This window comes from Bactrocera neohumeralis, chromosome 4 (genome assembly GCF_024586455.1).
Source record: "Bactrocera neohumeralis isolate Rockhampton chromosome 4, APGP_CSIRO_Bneo_wtdbg2-racon-allhic-juicebox.fasta_v2, whole genome shotgun sequence".
NCBI classification, from domain to species: Eukaryota; Metazoa; Arthropoda; class Insecta; order Diptera; family Tephritidae; genus Bactrocera; species Bactrocera neohumeralis.
Window position 1 is genome coordinate 44,174,788 of NC_065921.1, and position 21,486 is coordinate 44,196,273.

Sequence of the window (21,486 nt, forward strand, 5' to 3'; positions counted from 1 at the left end):
CAACATGTCCAGTTTTCTTCCGACACTCTTTTTAAGCGATTGAGAAATTGTGAGCGATCTAACGTGAAAAATTTTTTTTTACAGTCAATGCTCATGCAGTACTGAATGAATGCTAGTCCTCTAATGCTCATAGTTATGTCAATCTCACGATAGGCCACATGAATGTGGGAATGAAACGATATGGCAGCACAGAAAAGCCAGAAGAAGAAGAAGAAGAAGAAGATCAGCAACGCGAGGTGAAGGTGTACGACGTGCGGCAAGATTGAGCAGAAGTAGCTTTAATATACTTATAAATCTATAAATCGTTTTGCTTTGTATTTATAAATCGTTTAACTTTGTATACTTAAATAATGTTTTTTAATAAACCACATCAGTAATTTGTCAGTATAACTAATCTTGCCCACAAATTTGGGGGCTCAACCTAAAAGTAATATACGTGTGTAATTGCGTGATTGGATTTTTCAAGATGGCGAATCTACAAAGCTTTGATAAAGTACGTGAAAATATACGACGAATGCGCAAGGAAGCCATTAACGCATTGCATAGATTTATTTTCGAAGACGAAGGTGATAGACGAAACAGACAGAGGCTGCGCGAATTCGAAGGTTTTAATTACGACGAGCATGACGACGAGTATGCGCAAAAGTCCGCATACATTGCATCAAATTTATCGGTAGCAGAATTGATTTCCATTTGCAACTTGCTACAATTGAGCTGCAAACAGGAAAATGTACAGTTGCACATCTTTCGAAATCTACAAAAAGGGAATTTGCTTGGTTGCAACAACAACGAAGAAGACGATAATGACGACGATGAAGATGACGACGAAGAAAATGACGACGATTGCGAAGGTGATTACAGCGGTGAAGTAGCAGCAGGCAACATGAACGACGATAGAAGCAGAAATTGCGGCGAATTGGCGGACAAGTGTACTAATCAGTCTAATCCAATTAGAAAAACCACCAACACTCATGAAAGAGAAAACGACGATTGCTTTGTATCATTTTTAAACGACGATTATGGCACCGAGAAAGAGAACACAATAACACCGAGAAGCAGAAGAGCGCAACCATCACAATTGTCTAGATTTGCAATGAATTTTCGCGATGTAGAAGAAACAGTACGACAATACGATGGAACAGACAATTTACCAGTTGAAGTTTGGATAAACGAATTCGAGGAGACATCAGCTGTTATGGGATGGGATGATTTCCAAAAGTATGTGTTTGCAAAAAAATCTATTAAGGGTACTGCAAACTTATTTCTGAACAGCGAAAAGGGAATTGTTTCCTGGGAAAAGTTAAAATATGCATTGTTGAAAGAATTTCAAACAGCAACGAACAGTGCTACCATACATAAACAATTAAGTGAAAGAAAAATCAAAAAAGACGAAAACGTACAAGATTATTTTTTTAAAATGAAAGAAATAGCATCAAGGGGAAACGTGGAGAATGCTGCTTTTATCCAGTATGTGATCGATGGCATAAAAGATTTAAGTTTAAACAAAAGCATTTTATACGGCGCTCATGATATGGCGGAATTTAAACAAAAACTGAAAATATACGAAATGGTGCGATCAAAAACAAAAGATGAAGAAAAAGAAAAGAACAAGAAAGTAAATAGTGATTTTAACAAAGAAATAATAAATTCAGAAGAACGAAGTATAAATAAATTCAGAAAAACAGTGAATAATGTTGAAGCGAAAGTGGACATTCGTTGTTATAATTGTGGTGTAAAAGGCCATAAAAGTATTGATTGTAAAGACAGAGAGAAAGGTGTAAAGTGTTTCGGATGTAATAACTTTGGTCATATGTCAAAAAATTGTCCAAACAAAAGCATACTAAGTGACAAACGTAATTTACAAATTGTTAAAACAAGTAAAGATATAATGATGAAAGAAGTAGGAATGGCAGATAAGAAGTGGTTAGCTTTGTTTGATACAGGCAGTAAATTTAATGTTGTTACATATAGAGTGTACGAATTATTGAAGAAACCGAAGTTGGTAGAATCAAACTTTTATTTAGTGGGTTTTGGACAAAAATCAAATGAGAACAAAGTGAAACCGATTGGACATTTTGAAAAAAGTGTAGAAATAGACGATAACATTTTCAATTTAAATTTTCACGTCGTTCCATCAAACAGCATAGACGTTAACATTATTATAGGTGAAGAATTATACTCCCAAGCTGAAGTGCGAATTAATTCAAGTGGTATTTTTGTACAAAAATTAAATACGTGTAATATATTTGAAGAACATGCGCTGATGAAAATTGATAAATGTAAAGAAGATGTAAACGTTGACCCACTTGCTAGTGCTGCTGCAAAGCAAAAAGTTTTTGATTTAATTGAACTATATACGCCCAATAAAACTAAAACAACAAATGTGAAAATGACAATAGTGTTAAAAGACGATACGCCAATTTTTTCTGCACCTAGAAGACTTCCTTTTAGTGAAAGGCAGATAATTGATAAGCAAGTTGAACAATGGCTTGAAGATGGGATTGTCGAAACTTCAGAGTCTGAATTCTGCAGTCCAGTTGTATTGGTGAAAAAACGCGATGGCACACCCAGGTTGTGTATAGACTACCGACGCATAAACAAAGTAATAATTAAGGACAGATTCCCACTGCCTTTAATTGAAGACCAACTCGATCGACTACAAGGCTCCAAGGTATTTAGCACGATTGATCTAACAAACGGGTTCTTCCACGTTGACGTTTCTGATGCAAGCCGCAAGTATACATCATTTGTAACACATAACGGTCAATATCAATTTGTTAAGGTTCCATTTGGATTGTGCAACTCTCCTGGCGTTTTTCAGAGGTATGTAAATGCTATATTTCGAGATTTTACAAAAGAGGGAATTGCTCTCCCTTACATCGACGACGTTATAATTCCGGCAACTGACGAAAAAGAAGCGCTAATTCGATTAGAAAAGGTTCTAAACTTGTGCAAAGATTATGGGCTTCAAATTAACAAGAAGAAATGCCAATTTTTACAAAGACGAGTGGAATTTTTAGGCCACGTTATAGAAAATAACCAAGTCGCTCCATCAAGTGCGAAAATAGAAGCAGTTATGAAGTATCCATTACCAAAAACGTTGAAACAGTTAGATAGTTTCCTTGGCTTAGCCGGGTACTTTAGAAAGTTCATACGCAACTTTGCATTAATTGCAAAGCCGCTGAATGATTTGAAGAAGCAAAACATTGTATTTAACATGGAGGATGAACAAATGAAATCATTTAATACTTTAAAAACACTTTTAAGTCAAAAACCAGTATTAAGTATATACAATCAGACGTATGAAACGCAAGTACATACAGACGCATCCATAAATGGTTACGGCGCTGTTTTATTACAAAAATCTCCAGATGATAGTCAATGGCACCCCGTGTATTATATGAGTAAAAAGACGATGGAAGCTGAGCGAAAATTTTGCAGCTACGAACTCGAAGTACTTGCTGTAATAGAGGCTCTTAAAAAGTTTAAAGTTTATTTATTGGGTTTACATTTTACCATTGTAACCGATTGTAACGCGTTTGCCAAAACAATAGACAAAAAAGATTTATGTACGAGAGTAGCTAGGTGGATAATGTTGTTGCAAGAGTATGACTACGCTATCGAACACCGTTCTGGTTCAAGTATGAAACACGTAGACGCATTGAGTAGATTTCCAATTTTAACAATTGCCATAGATGACGTTACTTTAAAGATCAAAGATGCACAAGCACAAGATGACGAACTGCGACTAATTAAAGAAATTTTGCAAGAGAAGGAAAGTTATGAAGATTATTTTATGAAGGGTGACATTTTATATAAATTAGTAAACGACTGCGAGTTATTAGTCATACCCAAATGCATGCAAAAAGAAATTATACGACGAGCCCACGAAAAAGGGCATTTCGCTTTAGCAAAAACTAAAGATATTATATCCAGAGAATTCTATTTTTCCAAACTGAATGAAAAAATTCAAAAATGTATTTCCAATTGCGTTCAATGCATCGTTGCCAATCGCAAAAGAGGAAAACAAGAGGGCGAGTTACATCCATTACATAAAATAGATACTCCATTACATACGTACCACGTCGATCATTTAGGACCGTTAGAATCCACAAGCAAAATGTATAAGTATATATTTGCAGTAATCGACGCATTTACAAAATTTTCTTGGCTATATCCTACCAAATCAACATCAGCAAAAGAGGTCATCAGTAAGCTAATGACGCAAAGCATCAATTTTGGTAATCCAGTTAAAATTATCTCTGATAGAGGTTCGGCGTTCACGTCCGACGAATTTAAAGAATACTGTCGATCAGAGAACATAAAACACGTTAAGATAACTACAGGACTACCACGTGCCAACGTCCAAATTGAAAGATTGAACAGCACAATAATTGCAGTTTTATCGAAACTAAGTATCGAAGATGCAACAAAGTGGTATCGTTATGTCGACCGAGTACAACAGGTACTAAATTCCACATATCATCGAAGCATAAATATGACACCGTTCGAAATGATGATTGGGACCCGAATGAGGTCTAAAGAAGATATTTATATTAAAGAACTCATCGAAGAACAATTAGTACAACAGTTTAATCAAAATAGAGACGAAATGCGCAACGACGGGAAAAAACAAATCCTTAAGATTCAAGAAGAAAACAAAAAATCATACAATCTGCGACGTAAAAAAGCTCATATTTACAAACTAAATGATATTGTTGCTATAAAACGCACACAATTAGGTAGCGGTTTAAAGCTCAAACAAAAGTTTTTAGGCCCCTATCGAATTACTAACGTAAAACCGAACAACACTTACGATGTCCAAAAACTGGGTAACGGCGAAGGTCCAAAAACAACAACAACGTGCGCAGAATTTATGAAAGAGTGGCTTAATACATTTGATGACGACGATTCTACTTAGTTATTCGAGACGAATATCACGCAGGATGGCCGATGTGTGGGAATGAAACGATATGGCAGCACAGAAAAGCCAGAAGAAGAATAAGAAGAAGAAGAAGATCAGCAACGCGAGGTGAAGGTGTACGACGTGCGGCAAGATTGAGCAGAAGTAGCTTTAATATACTTATAAATCTATAAATCGTTTTGCTTTGTATTTATAAATCGTTTAACTTTGTATACTTAAATAATGTTTTTTAATAAACCACATCAGTAATTTGTCAGTATAACTAATCTTGGCATTTTTAATTCATTCGAGAGTAAAAATTCAAAGAAAACATGTTATAATGAACGTTTCTGGGATTACGACTTCAGAAAATGCATCTGGTACATTCGGACATTTGACGAACGACTGGTAAATTAGTTCACATCTTTATAAGCACTTGGCTCTTCAGTATGAAAGTTCATACGGACGGACCTGCCGTAACCGATTGATGCTAATTGACTTATACTATGTTCGGACCGACAACGAAAACATGTTTTCGTGGGAAAAACTGGTTTTCGCTGAAAACTACTTGAAAACTTACATTCCACTAATTATAATCGGTGCCTGCTCTAGTTTAATCGATTTTATTGGAAGACATATTTTGTCGGCTCTAAATTGTCACTTGATATTGGTTTACATTCCATATACAAATACAGCTATCGCTTGATATTCTCATATTAGGGAGATTCTCTTGCTCTTGCAAAACCTTGCACGGTGCAGAAATTGCAGAATTTTCCTCTTTGTGCAACGGCACAACAACAAACACACGCAGAAAATTATTTGCAATGGCTGTAAAATATGTCAGACCAAAACTCATGTTTATTTTCGTGCCGTCATATATCACTAGATTCTGCAATGTGAGTCTCTTGGCCTTGCATATTTCGGTATAGGATTTTTTCATTTTGTGTCATCGTGCAATCTTGCAAGAGCAAGAGAATGCCGCTATTGATAGTTGTCAGTGAAATCTCATCGAAAACAAACATTGTCGGTCCGAACGACTTAGATTCCACAACATGCAAATGTATTTTCAAAATATTTGCAATGTCAGTCCGAACATGGTATTAAGCGGAACCCGTCGCATGGTTTGTTGCTACGAAGTTCTGCCATAAAAAAGAACAAACTTACAAATTAGATAGCATTTTTTTTGTGAGATACGTAAAATAAAAACACCTCTCTTCAATGTAGCATGTAACAAATTGAACTGATCAGGAGTATATTCTTCGGATACTGAGAACACTAAAATTGTAAAAACTAAACTAAAAGTTCCTAAGAAATTTTGATTTTCGACATTTTCAGATTTTTAATGAATTTAGGTCAAAAGTATAGGATCACGAAACATTGGCAATCTTCCGATTGAAGTGACGATAAAGTAGAGCAGACTTGTTTTTGTTGTTGTTATTTTTTTCGGTAGATTTGCAGTGGCAGTATGGAATCATATGGGGTTAAATATATTTTTTAGCATAAAAAATTGTCTTCTTCAGACTCATAAACTTTTTCAGCTATTTTTGTTTAGATCATTAGCGGACTAAATTGGCTCATTACAATTTCCATTAATTATGTTAATCCCCGGTCTACCGTATTAAAACATTTTTTTTTTTCGTGTTTTTTTATTCAACATTGTTCCCTTCGAGGGTCCTTTGCTTAAAAATAGGCTTAAGGCTCGGCGATTAGCTCTTCATTCGTGCAAAATTTCTTCCCAGTGAGCATTCTTTTAAGATCTGAGAACAGGAAATAGTCGCCAGATCCGAAGAATGTGGTGGATGCGGAAGCGATTTGAAGCCGAATTCATGGCTTTTTGCCATGGTTTTCATTAACTTGTGACACGGTGCATTGTCTTGGTGAAACATCACTTCAAATGCGACCTTTTTTGGCGATTTCGGTGTTTTGTCAAAAGTGAACTAGCGGAATCCACTTTGCGCAGAGCTTTCTCTTACCCAAACATTCGGGAAAGATATGACGTACACGTTCATTTGATATGTATAGAGTGCCTGCTATCTCGAACAAAAATATTATTTTGTTTCCTTTTTTGATATTTTCATCGGTATCAACCTTTTTATGGGCGTCCACAGCGTTCAAAGCCTGCGCTGCTCAATTCACCACGTCTAATTTAGCATCCCTATCCTTGGTGGTTGGTTTTCCTTGAGCAGTGTCCGGAACTCATCAACGAACCAAATTTTTGCTTCAACAGTATATTTTCACTTCCAAAGTCAACACGCGAAACTTTTTTTATCCTTTTTATCCATTTTATAAAATTAAATGAACATATTTTGGGGTATTTTATTCTGGAAAATGAATCAAGAGATCATAAACCCGGCTTAGCCCCATTATACTAAATGTTGTAATTTTCTAGTTATTCTTTATAACATATATTGGTAATTTTTTGCTTATCTTAATAAAATTGTGGTAAAATATTTTTTCAGCAAACTTTAATGCGCAAAGTAGAAAAACCAGTTAAGACCGTCCTTTAATTCTATTAGAATATGTTGGATTCCACTAGAACACATTAGATTAATTTCTATAAGCTCTTTCGGTCCACGAACGTTATTTGCCATTTTTTATTATCCCTCGCAACATGGATTTCTCAGAAAGTCTATAAATCGTACGCGAAATAAGAGAGCCACACGCCACGCCAACGGCTTCATTTCTAAGAAACGCCAAATCATTTAAAATACTTTTTCGCATTAATGGCTTTATTTGCACCAAAGGCATACATACGAGTATATTTACTCCCACACACGCGCACGTTCCTATTATGCCCTCCCATTCCATCGACACGATTTATGCACACATTTGTACACCCACGTAGGCAACGTGTAAATCCTCTCAGAAGAGAGTGTGCAAACCGCCTGCCAACCAATTTGGCTGTTTGAGTTCGATTGTTTTTATCGGCTTACATTTAAAAATAAAAGCGCTGAGATTTAGCTGTGATTTAGCTTTCATGATGAGGGTAAGAGTACTGGGCGGTGGGAGCAGCGGCAAACACAAAATGTATGTTAAAACAAGAAATGAAAACAAAATAAAAGAAGAAAGGTAAAAATAAAATGTTGTTTCCTGGAAATCGAAGTCTTATGCGTCTTATGCCCCGAGAGGTGGGCCTAAATGTAGCGAAAAAGTAAGTCGTAAGTAAACGGTGGAAAATACAACAAACAATATACTGTGAACTTTCCTCCTCCCTTCGGCACTTAGTATGTGGTTTCATTTCTTTTACGCAATACAAACGCCACTGTTGTTGTGGCATTGTTACTTTTCAGTGTGGATTTTATTGCTTTTGTTTTATTTCAAATGTTTTCTTTCCCTTTTTTTTTGAACATGCACAATAATCTATACATAAACGCCTATTTGAGTGGCTTGTTTTCTTTCAACAAAAGGTGGAAACATAGTCTACGATAAATATCTTTAGAAAACTTTGCTCATTTAGGTGTTTAAGAGGCGCTATAAAACGAATATACCCCCCACTCTTGAGCATTAGGCTCAGTTCGTATTGTGGGCGACGAAAACTTCCGGCAAAGTCGGCATCGAGAATCTGCTCAGACACTTTGCTTAAGTACAGAAAATGGATATTATTTTAAGAATGCATAGTTCTCTAGGTAGGCAAACACCTTTTATCAGGAATCTTTATAGTGAGAAGCATAGAATTTGCATTGGTGTAAATTGCCTAACACCTATACAAAGTACTGTTTATATGCTCTTTGCATAATAGCGTGAAAGGAGTAGAATAGCACAGAAGAACGCGTGTTAGGGAGCAATGGAACAAAGTTCTAATGTCTGTCATATAAAACCCCAACTTCTGCTTATATGGTTTAGCCGGAGCTTTGTTGATGACCGTCTGCTGGGTTAGTTGATATCGCTATTAACACTTGGTTATTCTGTCTGGAAGTTAAGCACCTATGTAGTGAACTTTCAGTAACCCGTTAAAGCAGCATCGCATGGTTAACGTAGATGAATAGACCCAATGATCTACACTCTTAAAACTGGAAATTAAAGTTCGAACATTTTTCTAATAGGTAAAGGGGAATAAGGAATGTATTGATTCGATTTTATTCACTTTAAACACAAGGGCATGTTGTCATCACAAATATATTCTCTCTGAATTTCAATTCTAGAACTCATAAGCTCACCGATATGCTCGGTGCAAATTTTGGTGTATGTGTCCTTGAAAATCTATAGATATATAATAATTGACCAACCTTATCATATTTGGTTGAAATTGGTCAGCCATTTCCTGTGATATACTTGTAGCATTTCATCTAAAAGTAAACGGTGCCACACCCATTGTCCTATTTTTACAACAGCTTCCATAAGCGCCTTTGGTATCGAAAGGCTCGGAGAGGTCCTCCTCAAACCTGACATTGCTTCTGGAATTGTTCAAAGTCAGTTTACAGAGACATGCTAGTTTTGCAGGGATATCAATTTCAGACATAGCAGCATAAAGGCAGCTCCTTTTCATGCTGTCGAAAGCAGCTTTAAAATCGACGAGAGAGAGACTCTCTTCTTACGGGTTTTTTCCAAGATTTAGCGCAAGGTAAGTATCTGGTCGGTTGTTGATTTTCCAGGTCTAAAGCCACACTGATAAGGTCCAATCAGTTTGATGACGGTGGGTTTTACTGCACAGAGGTGAGTGTGTATCTTCGCTGCAACAATCTAACCCGTCTACAATCTAAGACCGTCTATCACAACATGATCGATCTGACTGGTGGCTTTTCGATCCCGAGACAGCCAAGTAGCTTGATGAATTTTCTTACGCTGGAATCTAGAAATAATTATAAATAATATGACCACTTATAGATATAAAGCACTGGCTGCCAGGGCCTTCAGCTAATGTTATAAAATCTTAGTCTATTATATTCTCATTTGTGATCGATTTATATAACGTAAATTTAGATACAATAAAAAGATAAATTTCAAAGCAAAAGTAAATGAATTCCACACATGGCTTCACCCTTCACCACTTAATGAAATGCATGTATCGATTTATATAACGTAAATTTAGATACAATAAAAAGATAAATTTCAAAGCAAAAATAAATGGATGCAAATTTTGTAACTAAACTAAGGATGCATGTATGTAACTAAACTAAATATTTAATTTGCAAAGCGAAATATATTTAGATATGATTTCTATGTTACTGTCATCAGTCCGTTCTAGATATAAAGAAGGTTTTTTGTTAGAAAAAACATTAGCTCTGATTCGTTGAAGTGCCGGGCAGGTATCGAGGAGGTGTATAACTGTGACATCATTTGATCCGCAGAACACGCAATTTGGTTTATTTACGCCATTTAAGATGTGAGCATGTGTAGCAGTTGTGTGTCCTATTCGAAGTCTTATAAATGTCCTTATATTTTTACAAGTCGCTTTTCCTGGGTATAAAGGCTTTGTTCCCGCAGGATTAAATTTTTTGTAGTGGTGATCGTAATTACTCCATTCTCTTACTTGGATTTCATTTACGTATGTTTCAACAAGTCTGCGTATATCTTTATCGGTGAAATAGTCAAAGAAGTGGAGTGGTTGTTTGGAAGCTTCTTTAGCTTTTTTATCGGCAATTTCGTTGCCATGAATTCCGATATGGCTAGGCACCCACATTATTTTTATACAGTTATTGCTTTGCAATAGCATGCTACGAATATTGGATATTAAAGATGTATTATTGGTATTAAATATAGCTTCAATTGCCGATCTACTGTCGGTACATATAATGCATTTATTTCCCATTCGGGAAGCAAATTGTACTGCCTCAAATATTGCGGCTGCTTCGGCAGTAAATACCGAGCAGTAGGATGGCAAGGAACCGACCATAATAGTAACACCTAGCTGGTTTGTCACAGCAAACGTTGTGCTAGTGTCTGACTTGGATCCGTCCGTATAATACAAGTTCCAATCATCATTTAAGGACTCTAATACAGCATTAAACATTTGTTTGTATTCATTACTGCTGGTAGAATATTTTGGGTACTTAAGTAGGATGTTGATGAGTGATGAATTTGGAAGCGCACTTGGAGGATACTCTGAAGTTTTAAGAAGTGATGGAGTGGTTACGATGTTCAGCTGTTGAACTAGACTTAAGCAACGCATAATAGTAGACGGCTTACGACTAGTCTTAAGATTTCGTATAGAACAATTGATTTGCGAAAAAATCAATTCATTTCTGCAGTGAAGTAGCCTCGGTATAAGCTTCATGGTGTTACGCATGGTCCGGTAGTTTATATGTGGTAATCCAGCTTCAGATAGAATTGCCTTAATTGGTGACGTTGGGAAGGCGCGAATGCTTCTTCTGACTGCTGCGTGGTAGGGTGCGTTCAAGAGCTTAATGTTTGTATTAGCGCAATGTCCGTAAATACAAAGTCCGAAGTCAATTTTAGATAATATTAAAGCTTTTGTTATATTGACAAGAGTATTTGTATGTACTAAGCAGTATTTAGAAGATAAGAATTTAATTATATTCAATCTAGAAAAAAGACTTACTCTAACATATTTACAATGCTCTTTGAAAGTTAATTTGTTGTCGAATATAAGTCCTAAGATTCTTAATTTATTAGTATGTGGGAGATCAACGTTTGAAAAGGATATATTAGAAAGGAGCACTTTTGTTTCCGACATATGTGAAAAGTTTTACATTTGCTAGGCGATATATTAGCGCCTGAAATTTTTGACCAATTACTTATTTTATTCAATATATTTAAAAATATGTGTTTAACTTGGTTTAGATCTTGAGTTTGAGAAAATATTAAAACATCATCGGCATAGATGCAGTGTTTGACAGCTCCACTAGAACTTATAATTGTACTTATTTCATTGAACGCAATGGTAAATAACGCGACAGAAAGAGGTGATCCCTGTGGTATACCATTAAACAGATCGTGTAGACCGGATTTATGCTTATTGGCAATAACAAAAAATTTGCGGTGGTTCAAAAACGATTTTATTATATGATATAGTTTTTCGCCAACATTCCATTTTTTAAGTTCCCTGAGTACCATGTGAGGTCCAATCCTGTCAAATGCTTTTTCAAAGTCTAAACTTAGCACAGAAACGTGATTTCGGTTTGACAAAGCCGTGGAGGCATAGTGTTCGAAAAATAACAGAGCGTCAGTTACTCCTAAACCTTTTTGGAAGCCAAATTGTTGGGGTTTTATAAAAGCGTTTGCTTTGGCAAACCACATAACTCTTACAGATATTATTTTCTCCAGAATTTTGGACATGCAAGGAAGTAAGGATATGGGTCTATAATTTTCTATTTGAGAAGTAGGTTTATTGGGCTTGGGGATGGGAAGGATGGAAGCTGTCTTCCACTCCTGTGGATAGATTCCCTCGTTGAGGATTTTATTGTAAAGAGAAATTATACGTATTTTAAGGGATCGAGGGAGATTTTTAAGGATGGGATAGGAAATTTTGTCCAATCCTGGAGTTTTACCAGTCATCGATGCAATTGTTACATCGAATTCACTTAATGTGATGGGAGCATCTGCTTGGACGGCTCTGGGTGAGGGAAATGGGTTATTGTAGTTTTCAGAGATTGTTTGGCTTTTTAAGGTGTTGAAATCATTGTGAAAATTATGACTGTTGGAATTATCTGACCATGTGTCCGCAAACTTCTGAGCAATGTCTTGAGGGTTATAAATAGGACCTTGGGCTGAATGTATAAATGGTATGCTGGATCGTTGTGAGGAGCCTGTAAGAATTTTAATGTCTGACCAAATTTTTTTTGTGCTCGAAAATGGGTTGATATTGGCGGTGAGTGTTTCTAAAGCTTTTCGTTTGGTAGATTTTAATTCTTTTCTAAACATCGCGTTCGCTTTTTTATAGCTTATGAAATTATTGTCAGTTCTGGAATGTTTGTATTTGGACCATAATTTTTGTTTATTGTTCCTTAAAATTGTTAGGAGATTTGACCAATATGGCAATTTAGCATGGAAATGCTTGGTACTGGACTGGGGTATCGCGTAATGTGCTGCTGATCGGATGATTGTTTTAATGGCGGCAGCTTCAGCGTTTATGTTTTTTGCCAGGGGTTTGCTGTCCGAAAATAAAACAGAAAGACGATGAAAGTTTGCCCAATCTGCCTTCTCCGTTAAGAACTTTGATGTGGGTCTTACTTTATACCAATTAGGGATGGAAATGGAGGTTATAATCGGAAAATGGTCACTATTATGGAGGTCTTGAAGTGTATTGGAGGAAAGTTTGGGTGCAATTGGTGTGGAGGCAAGGGTGATGTCGGGATGGGTAAACGGTTTATGAGTGGAGAAGTGAGTGGGTGATCCATAGTTAAGGACGACTAGGTTGTGAGAAAGTATTATATCCTCAATGATGTACGGGATGTAGAAATTGACAATAGTGATTTTGAAGCCGATGTCAATTTCCAACGCCAAGCAGGAAATGCCAGAAGTGACCAGGATGAGTTTATGGTTGATGGAGTTTTTAACGAGAATTGCAATGCCTTGCTTACAGGAAGTGTTTTGACTGCTATTAGAAAAGTAACTTGTGTAGTTTTTAGGAGAATACGCTATCTTATTAGCGGGGAGATGCGTCTCTTGTAAAGCAACGATTTCAGGAGAAAATTCATTAATTAAAATATTTAAATCAGGGTAATTATTAAATAGTCCGTTTATATTCCATTGTAATATTTTAATCATATTTCATTTGTACTTGGAAGTCTGTAGGGAGGTAGGATAAGGGGGGAAAAATGGAAGCGGGAGTATCAGAAGAGGTAAGTTGGGAAATAAAATTTGCGATAGTTGTTGTTGTTGTTGAGTCATCGACTGGAAAAGTGGTTTGACTGGTATTTATTTTGTTTGTTTGACTTGCGTTGTTTTCTTTTGCTTCATCGTTCGTTATATTAGTATCGGGGTTGTTGTTGCTCGAACGTATTTGTTCTGCTTGGGTTTCATTATTGTTTTGATTTGGTTGTGTATTGTTTGATTTTTTGATACATTAGAAAAGGAAAGAGGGGTCTCGTTAAGAGGTGATGGTATTTGCATTTTTTGCATTTTGATCGCTTCGCGCATAAAGCACTTACTATCTGTTTTAATCTTTATTACTTGTTTCAATTGAACAAACTTTGGGCAAGATTTACTGGAAGCGGGGTGGTTGCCAGAGCAGTTTGCGCACAAAGTGCGAGAGCATACTTCTGGAGAGTGAGGAGGGAGAGCGCATGAGTCGCAGGTGGATGTTTTATTACATCGCTTTGCTGTGTGGCCGAACAATTGGCAATTTTTACACCTCATGGGATTTGGGTAGTATGGGCGTACTTTAGTTGTATACCATGATACTTCCAATTTCTCAGGCAATTGATATATATCAAAAGTGAGTAAAACTACTCCGCTAGGTACTTGTTTGCCATCAACATATTTTGGAAATTTGTAAACTGACGCAACACCCTGGGCTTTCAGGTTTTCAATAATTTCATTTTCTGAAATATCATTAAGACATGGTGCGTAGATTGTGCCTTTGGAGTAATTCAGGTTGTAATGCAGCTCAATTTTTACATTACATATCCCGTGTAAAGTGGTTGTTTTACAAAACTTGTTTGCGATATTATCGTTTTTAACAAAAATTAATAAATTTCCGTCTTTTAGTTCGGATATATTGATGATTTCTGAACTAATAGCTTTTAAAGCTTTATGCACAGCAAAGCAAGAGTACTTGTTTAAAGGTTTTATTGAGTTTGATGCACTTGCCACTAAAAATCTTGGGTTATCTTTCTTAATTAATGGTAAAGCGGGAAACAAGTCTTTAGTTATAGATTGAGGCTTTTTTCTTTTTGCTTTTGGGCTTGATAACAGGGCGAACCTGTTTTGCCCGAGAGGGGGGCCCTCAAGGGGCATTATTGCTTATGAAATATACACAATTAGTAAAAGCACACGTGGCTTACCAATGGAAGAAAATGTGGCATATTATTAGTATGTGGTGGTATTGGCTAAAATAAATAAAATCGATGGAGGATAATTTAGTATAATTTTTGCTTCGAGTTATCCATTCACGATTTTATCGAATAATGAAGTTGATCCCTGCGAGTCTGAAGTTTTCGGTGTCACCGGAACTTAGCTCTTCCTTAGTTGTTAATAAAGAAAATTGTTCATTTACTAGAAGATAGGAGAGGAGAAATGGGTTGCAATGTCACCTTATAATAGGTAAACAGTTGCCTATTTTAATGAGAATGTAGACTAGGACTTTGTCTTACCGAATCATACACAATTCAACGTTCCACTCCGTCAAAGTAATATAATCAATGCTGCAAATCGTTATTTCGAAAATTATGTACATTAGGTCAAAAGGTGTTACATTACTTATAATTACACTACTCAACAAATATATAAGAAAAATGTGCTACTGATGTGTTAAGAGATCTGTGGAGTATTTGCGGTGTTCAGAGTACATATATTTAAGTTCAAAAATATTTCGTTCACGAATAGCTTTTGCCACTTAAGTTAATGGTGGCGATTCATACCCTACACCCCTTGACTGCAACACAAAAAATCCCACGTTTGGAAATGTTAACATCATGTCTTGTTTTAGCAACCCAAAATTAAAAAAAACAGCCTCTAATATTACAATCGCAAAATGACAGTAAACAGGTGTTGCCAAATTACTTCAAGGTCAGCGGTCTGAAGTGCATTAGTGCGGCAATTAGAAAATGCTGCAAAATTGAACGAAAGATAATATAAGAGAAAATGCGTGGCACTCATATTTGGTATAAAAGCGCAGGTTAACAGCAAATTAATCACAGTTCACCCAAATCCATCAAAGCAGCTAATTTAGTTATAAGCAATGGGCTCCAAGGTGATTTCGATTGTTATTAATTTTATACATACATTACAATAGAATTTTTAAAAATCTCTATTTTTCGGTAGGTTTTCGCTGCTCTTGTGTGTTGCTTCGCACTGGTGGTGGCCAGTGCCTTACCATACGGCCATCATGGACATGGTCATGGGGGTCACAGTGCTTCCAGTCACGCTTCGGTGCATTTAGTCTCACACGACGATCATCACGATCATCACGATCATCATGGTCACCATGGACACGGACACGGACATGGACACGATGATGGTCATGATTCACACGCTGAGTACAAATTCAATTACGGCGTTAAGGATACGAAGACGGGTGATATCAAAGAGCAGAGTGAGCATCGTCATTGTGATAAGGTAACCGGACATTATGAACTGATTGAAGCGGATGGTCACAAGCGAACTGTGCACTATACGGCTGACAAGCACAGTGGTTTCCATGCGGTGGTACACCGTGAACCCACACACCATCATGCAGCTGAACATGGACACACCAGCTACCATGGCGGACACGCCGAGGTTGAATCGCACGATGGTGGAGACGGAGGGGATGGTGGTCATAGCCACGGTCATCATTATGGACATGGTTATGGGCATGGTCATGATCATGCTCATGGTCATTCGAGTGGCTTCTCAATCAAACAAGAACATGGTGTTGCGGTACATCATCATGGTGGTCATGATTTCGGTGGACATGGTGGCCATTAGATGATTTTTCTGTACCAATTGATGATGGATTTTTATTGTTGTTATGAAGAGAATATTTTTACTTTAGTTGAAATTGAAATGACTGTTGAAATTGATCTGATATTATTAAAGTTACTTAAAAGTTAACAAATATGGAAAATGTCTTATTTTGAAAATGTTTTGAAAATGTTTTTAGAATGCAAATTGATTATCTCGAATTGAATATCCCTTTAAATAAATTTGCTTAAATTCCTACCATTTCATAGAGCCACATTTCGCACTTAGAAGCAACCGCAATCCATCTCTACAATTTTTAGGTCAGAGAGATTTGAAGGGTTCAATTTATCCAAGGCTAGTTAAGCTGTTAAGAACTACCACAAGTTTTTTTTGTGAACTTCTTAATATACACTTATATTCTTAAAATAATCCTCAGCAGTTGATTATCTCGAATTGAATATCCCTTTAAATAAATTTGCTTAAATTCCTACCATTTCATAGAGCCACATTTCGCACTTAGAAGTAACCGCAATCCATCTCTACAATTTTTAGGTCAGAGAGATTTGAAGGGTTCAATTTATCCAAGGCTAGTTAAGCTGTTAAGAACTACCACAAGTTTTTTTTGTGAACTTCTTAATATACACTTATATTCTTAAAATAATCCTCAGCAGTTGTTTGAAATCTAAGTATGACGTCTTTAAAATACGTGCTCTAGGGTTAAGTGGCAAAGTTAATTTATTATGCATATTTCCTGAACATCATAATAAGTAATATTCAAAAACATAGTAATATATGTATAATAAAGATATTTTCAGAAAAAAGTTGATTTTTTGTTCCTGATAAAAGATTCAAACTGCAGATCTAACCATTCCAGTTTTCTCCTTCTCCCAAGAATATTAAGATCCCAGAATAATACACATACCGTGAGGACTTTCGTGCTTGTCATGCCTATGAGAAATATAATCAACATCCTTTCATTTGATTTTTGTGATCAGATACTAATAGTTGACAACAACCGTTCAGTACTTTCGAAGCCCCCATGTACCATTATAATGATTTCTGTTATTACATTTGACTTAATACCATATACCATATCGATCAGTAATATTAAGATACAGATGAATACAATCCAATATGACAAATACTTATCGGCTGTAGACTCCTGCTATTTTCAAATGTCAAAATCGGGGGCATATATACAGATCTTTTAGATAGATTACATTTAAAATAATAAGAAACATATATTAAAGGTTATAGACTGACTTGGTTCCTACATTTTGCTTAATGTCCTCGAATAAGACGTATATACATATGTAGGTCTCAAAACGTATGGCACATCCATCGTTGCGCAGTAAAAATACAAATAAATGTAAATTATACATTATTATAATTCTGTATGTCACACATTCGTCTATATGCACATAATAAGGGATAATAATTTATTTAACAAGTAGTCTTTAAGACCTATTGATTATTTTCCTGTATAATTTTATGCTTTTCTTGCGGCACAGATGTCGAAAGCCTACGTAGCGCACTGAGCAACGACGATTGTAAGAACGGAAGGGGAAAGAAAAAATGCAATATTTTTGGAATGGCATGAATGAACAAACATTTTTTTGCAAATTATTAAAGTTGAATTTTTTCCGTTTCGTTTTTTTCGCGTAAAGAACACATGACAAATTTCAATTATTTAAAAAACAATTTTGACAAATAATTTTATTTAAACAAATGGATCGTGAAAACATATACATATGTAATATTGCACGATCATGCTTCTTTGACTTCACAAAATTTCATTGATTTTTCTGCAGCAGTTTATGAGAAAATAATTTTACAATTTTATCTTCAAATATCTATCTTCAATTTCAACCTTCAATAACTTTAACAAAAAAAATCTTTGACGAAATATTTATATCACAGGGTATGTGTCTAGTCCCCTTTCTAATTAACTGCTAATTTTCAAAATCGTCGATTTTGCGAAAATTTCATGGACCACTTGACGTGGTTTGACCCAAAAGTATAATTTTTTCGGAATCTCTAACGTGTTTCCGAACCCGAAAAATCTGAGTTTTTATACTCTTGCATCCAGTTGCTCACCTAACGGTTGTACGTATCACCTAAAACTAATCGAGATAGATATAGGGTTATACATATATATACATTATAAATGATCAGGAGACGAGGAAAGTTGAAATCCGGTTAACTGTCTGTCTGTCCGTCCATGCAAACTGTAACTTAAGTAAAAATTAAGATATCTGGATGAAACTTGGTGCGTGGATTCCTTAGTACAAAAAAAATTTCGAGTTCGTAGATAATCGAACCACTGACACGCCCACAAATCTCCATTAACCAAAAACATATACTATATAGTGCCATAACTAAGCGCTAAATTAAGATAAAATTAAGATAAAAGATTAAGAAAAACTGCAATTTGGTACAGAGGATTTCAGTAGCAAGGGGCACCCGTGGGCAACATTTTTTGAAGACTGGGCGTGGCTCAGCCCTTTAACACGTTTTATGTACAAATATTCTGAGTACAAATCTTATAAGTACTTCTACAGACAGTGTGAAAATGGATGAAATCGGAGGATAACCCCGCTCACTCCCCATATAACGGTACTTAAAAACTACTAAAACCGCGATAAAGCAATAACTAAATATGCCAGAGACAATTAATTTTGCCTCAGAGAGTGAATAAGACGGCTTTATTGGAACACCGCCCACTTTTTAGTCAAGTCCCATATCTCGAGACCTCACCAACCGACTTCAACAAAATTGGTACGTAACATTTCTATCATATTTCTATATCACAGTGCAAAACTAGGCGAAAACGGACTACAACCACGCCTTATTCCCATATAACCCACTATTTTAAATTCCACTAGATTATTTCACTTTTCAGTACACAAATTAAGAAGCAATTAATATAACGGGATAAAACTTTACGCGAATAATGACCAAAAATTGTTCAAATCCAACAAAAACTGTTGAAGCCCGTACATACCCAATATTTAGACCCCGGTAACTATAGTTGGATCGGGTCAATGTGTGAGATATATAATATTAAAGGATAACTTCTCTGATAATGGTATGTCTCCCAAATATGGGATATACCCATATATAAAGATTTTCGAATTTCCGGGTGACTTTGTACCGCATATATTGGCCAATATGTCAGTTATCTCGATGAAAAAGAGAGAGCGTGTTTGGCTCTTAAGAGTGTATTTTTGTGCCTAAAATAAATAAATTTGAGCGAAAACTTGACTTACCCACCACACATATGTATGTATAACTAATTTACACAATTTTCGAACATCCCGCTGACTTTACTCTATATGATGGGTTTTACACCTTAAAGTATTTCCCTGGCTTTGGTTATTACTTTATATCAATGTGAAATAAGAGATGATGGAAAACAAGTAGCTTTCGTTATTGGGTATACGGTTTTGTGAAATCTAACAAAGTCTGATTTGAGTAGAATGGATTCATTATCGACTGAATTTTTCAGTTCGCTATAGAACCCGCCACAATTTTTTTTTAAACATTCAAGGATTACGACTTCAGAATGTGCATCTAATGTTTTCGGTCATTTGATTAAATGTCAGTATGGAAGTTCAACAACCTATTGATACTGAGTGACTTATACGATGGGTTCTGGTATGGAAACACTGGTAAGTTCCAGCCTAAAAAATTACTTACTAATAAATTAGATAGCACTTTGTTTTGTTTGTGACGCTAGAGTAGAGAAATTCGCAGATTGTTTACCGAACCATATTTTCAAATGTGACCAAGATACTGATATTTGCTTCAAAGGAAAAATTCAATTCAACACATAGGTTAAATATAATTCCTAAAAGAATATAAAACTAGTTAGACCGAGTAGACATAGAAAATATATGGCAATCTAATGTATTTAACTGTTAGTTAATCAATTAAATACATTCGATTTAAAACCGTTATCATATTTATTATTACGAAACAATAACAAGGTCAGCGATCTGCAGTGCGTTCGTAAGGTAATTAGAAAATACTGCAGAATTGAACTAAAGATAGTGTGAAAGAAAATGCTTGGAACTCAAATTTGGTATAAAAGCGCAGGTTAACAGCAAATTAATCACAGTTCACCCAAATCCATCAAAGCAGCTAATTTAGTTATAAGCAATGGGCTCCAAGGTGAGTTCGATTGTTATTAATCTTATACAAACATTACAATAGAATTTTTCAAAATCTCTGTTTTTCGGTAGGTTTTCGCTGCTCTTGAGTGGTGCTTCGCACTGGTGGTGGTCAGTGCCTTACCATACGGCCATCATGGACATGGTCATGGGGGTCACAGTGCTTCCAGTCACGCTTCACTGCATTTAGTCTCACACGACGATCATCACGATCACCATGGAGACGGACACGGACATGGACACGATGATGGACATGACTCACACGCTGAGTATCACTTCAATTACGGCGTTAAGGATACGAAGACGGGTGATATCAAAGAGCAGAGTGAACATCGTCATGGTGATAAGGTGTCCGGACATTATGAACTGAAGCGGATGGTCGCAAGAGAACTGTGAACTATACGGCTGACAAGCACAGAGGTTTCCATGCGGTGGTACATCGTGAACCCACACACCATCATGTAGCGGATCATGGACACACCAGCTACCATGGCGGACACGCTGAGGTTGAATCGCACGATGGTGGAGATGGTGGGGATGCTGGCTACGGTCATGATTATGGGCATGGTTATGGACACGATCACGGACATGGTCATTCCAGCGGCTTTTCAATCAAACAGGAACATGGTGTTGCGGTTCATCATTTCGGTGGACATGGTGGTCATTAAAAATTTAGGCAAACAAAATTCATAACGAAAGTTTGTTGTTTTATATAAAAAATAATTTTGTTGCGATTGTAATTTAATTTTTTATTGAAAATTGTTCTGATATTATTAAAGTTATTTAAAAGTTGATCCTTTTTTTAAATATGCTACGTAAAGAATAGAAAAATCTATCTGTCTAATTATTAAAGGGCTTCAAACTCGATAATTAGACAGAAAGACTCATACAGGGTATTTACTTCTT

General features: G+C 36.0%; 1 protein-coding gene and 1 pseudogene across 1 annotated transcript; both read left to right on the forward strand.

Moving 5' to 3' along the window:
* Positions 1 to 15,704: 15,704 nt before the first annotated feature.
* Positions 15,705 to 16,432, forward strand: LOC126754614 (histidine-rich glycoprotein-like). Its single transcript, XM_050466720.1, has 2 exons — positions 15,705 to 15,716; positions 15,788 to 16,432. The coding sequence occupies exons 1-2, from the start codon at positions 15,705 to 15,707 to the stop codon at positions 16,430 to 16,432; spliced, it is 657 nt and encodes a 218-aa protein (XP_050322677.1).
* A 4,137-nt stretch (positions 16,433 to 20,569) lies between these two features.
* Positions 20,570 to 21,248, forward strand: LOC126755709 (histidine-rich glycoprotein-like; annotated as a pseudogene).
* Positions 21,249 to 21,486: the final 238 nt, after the last annotated feature.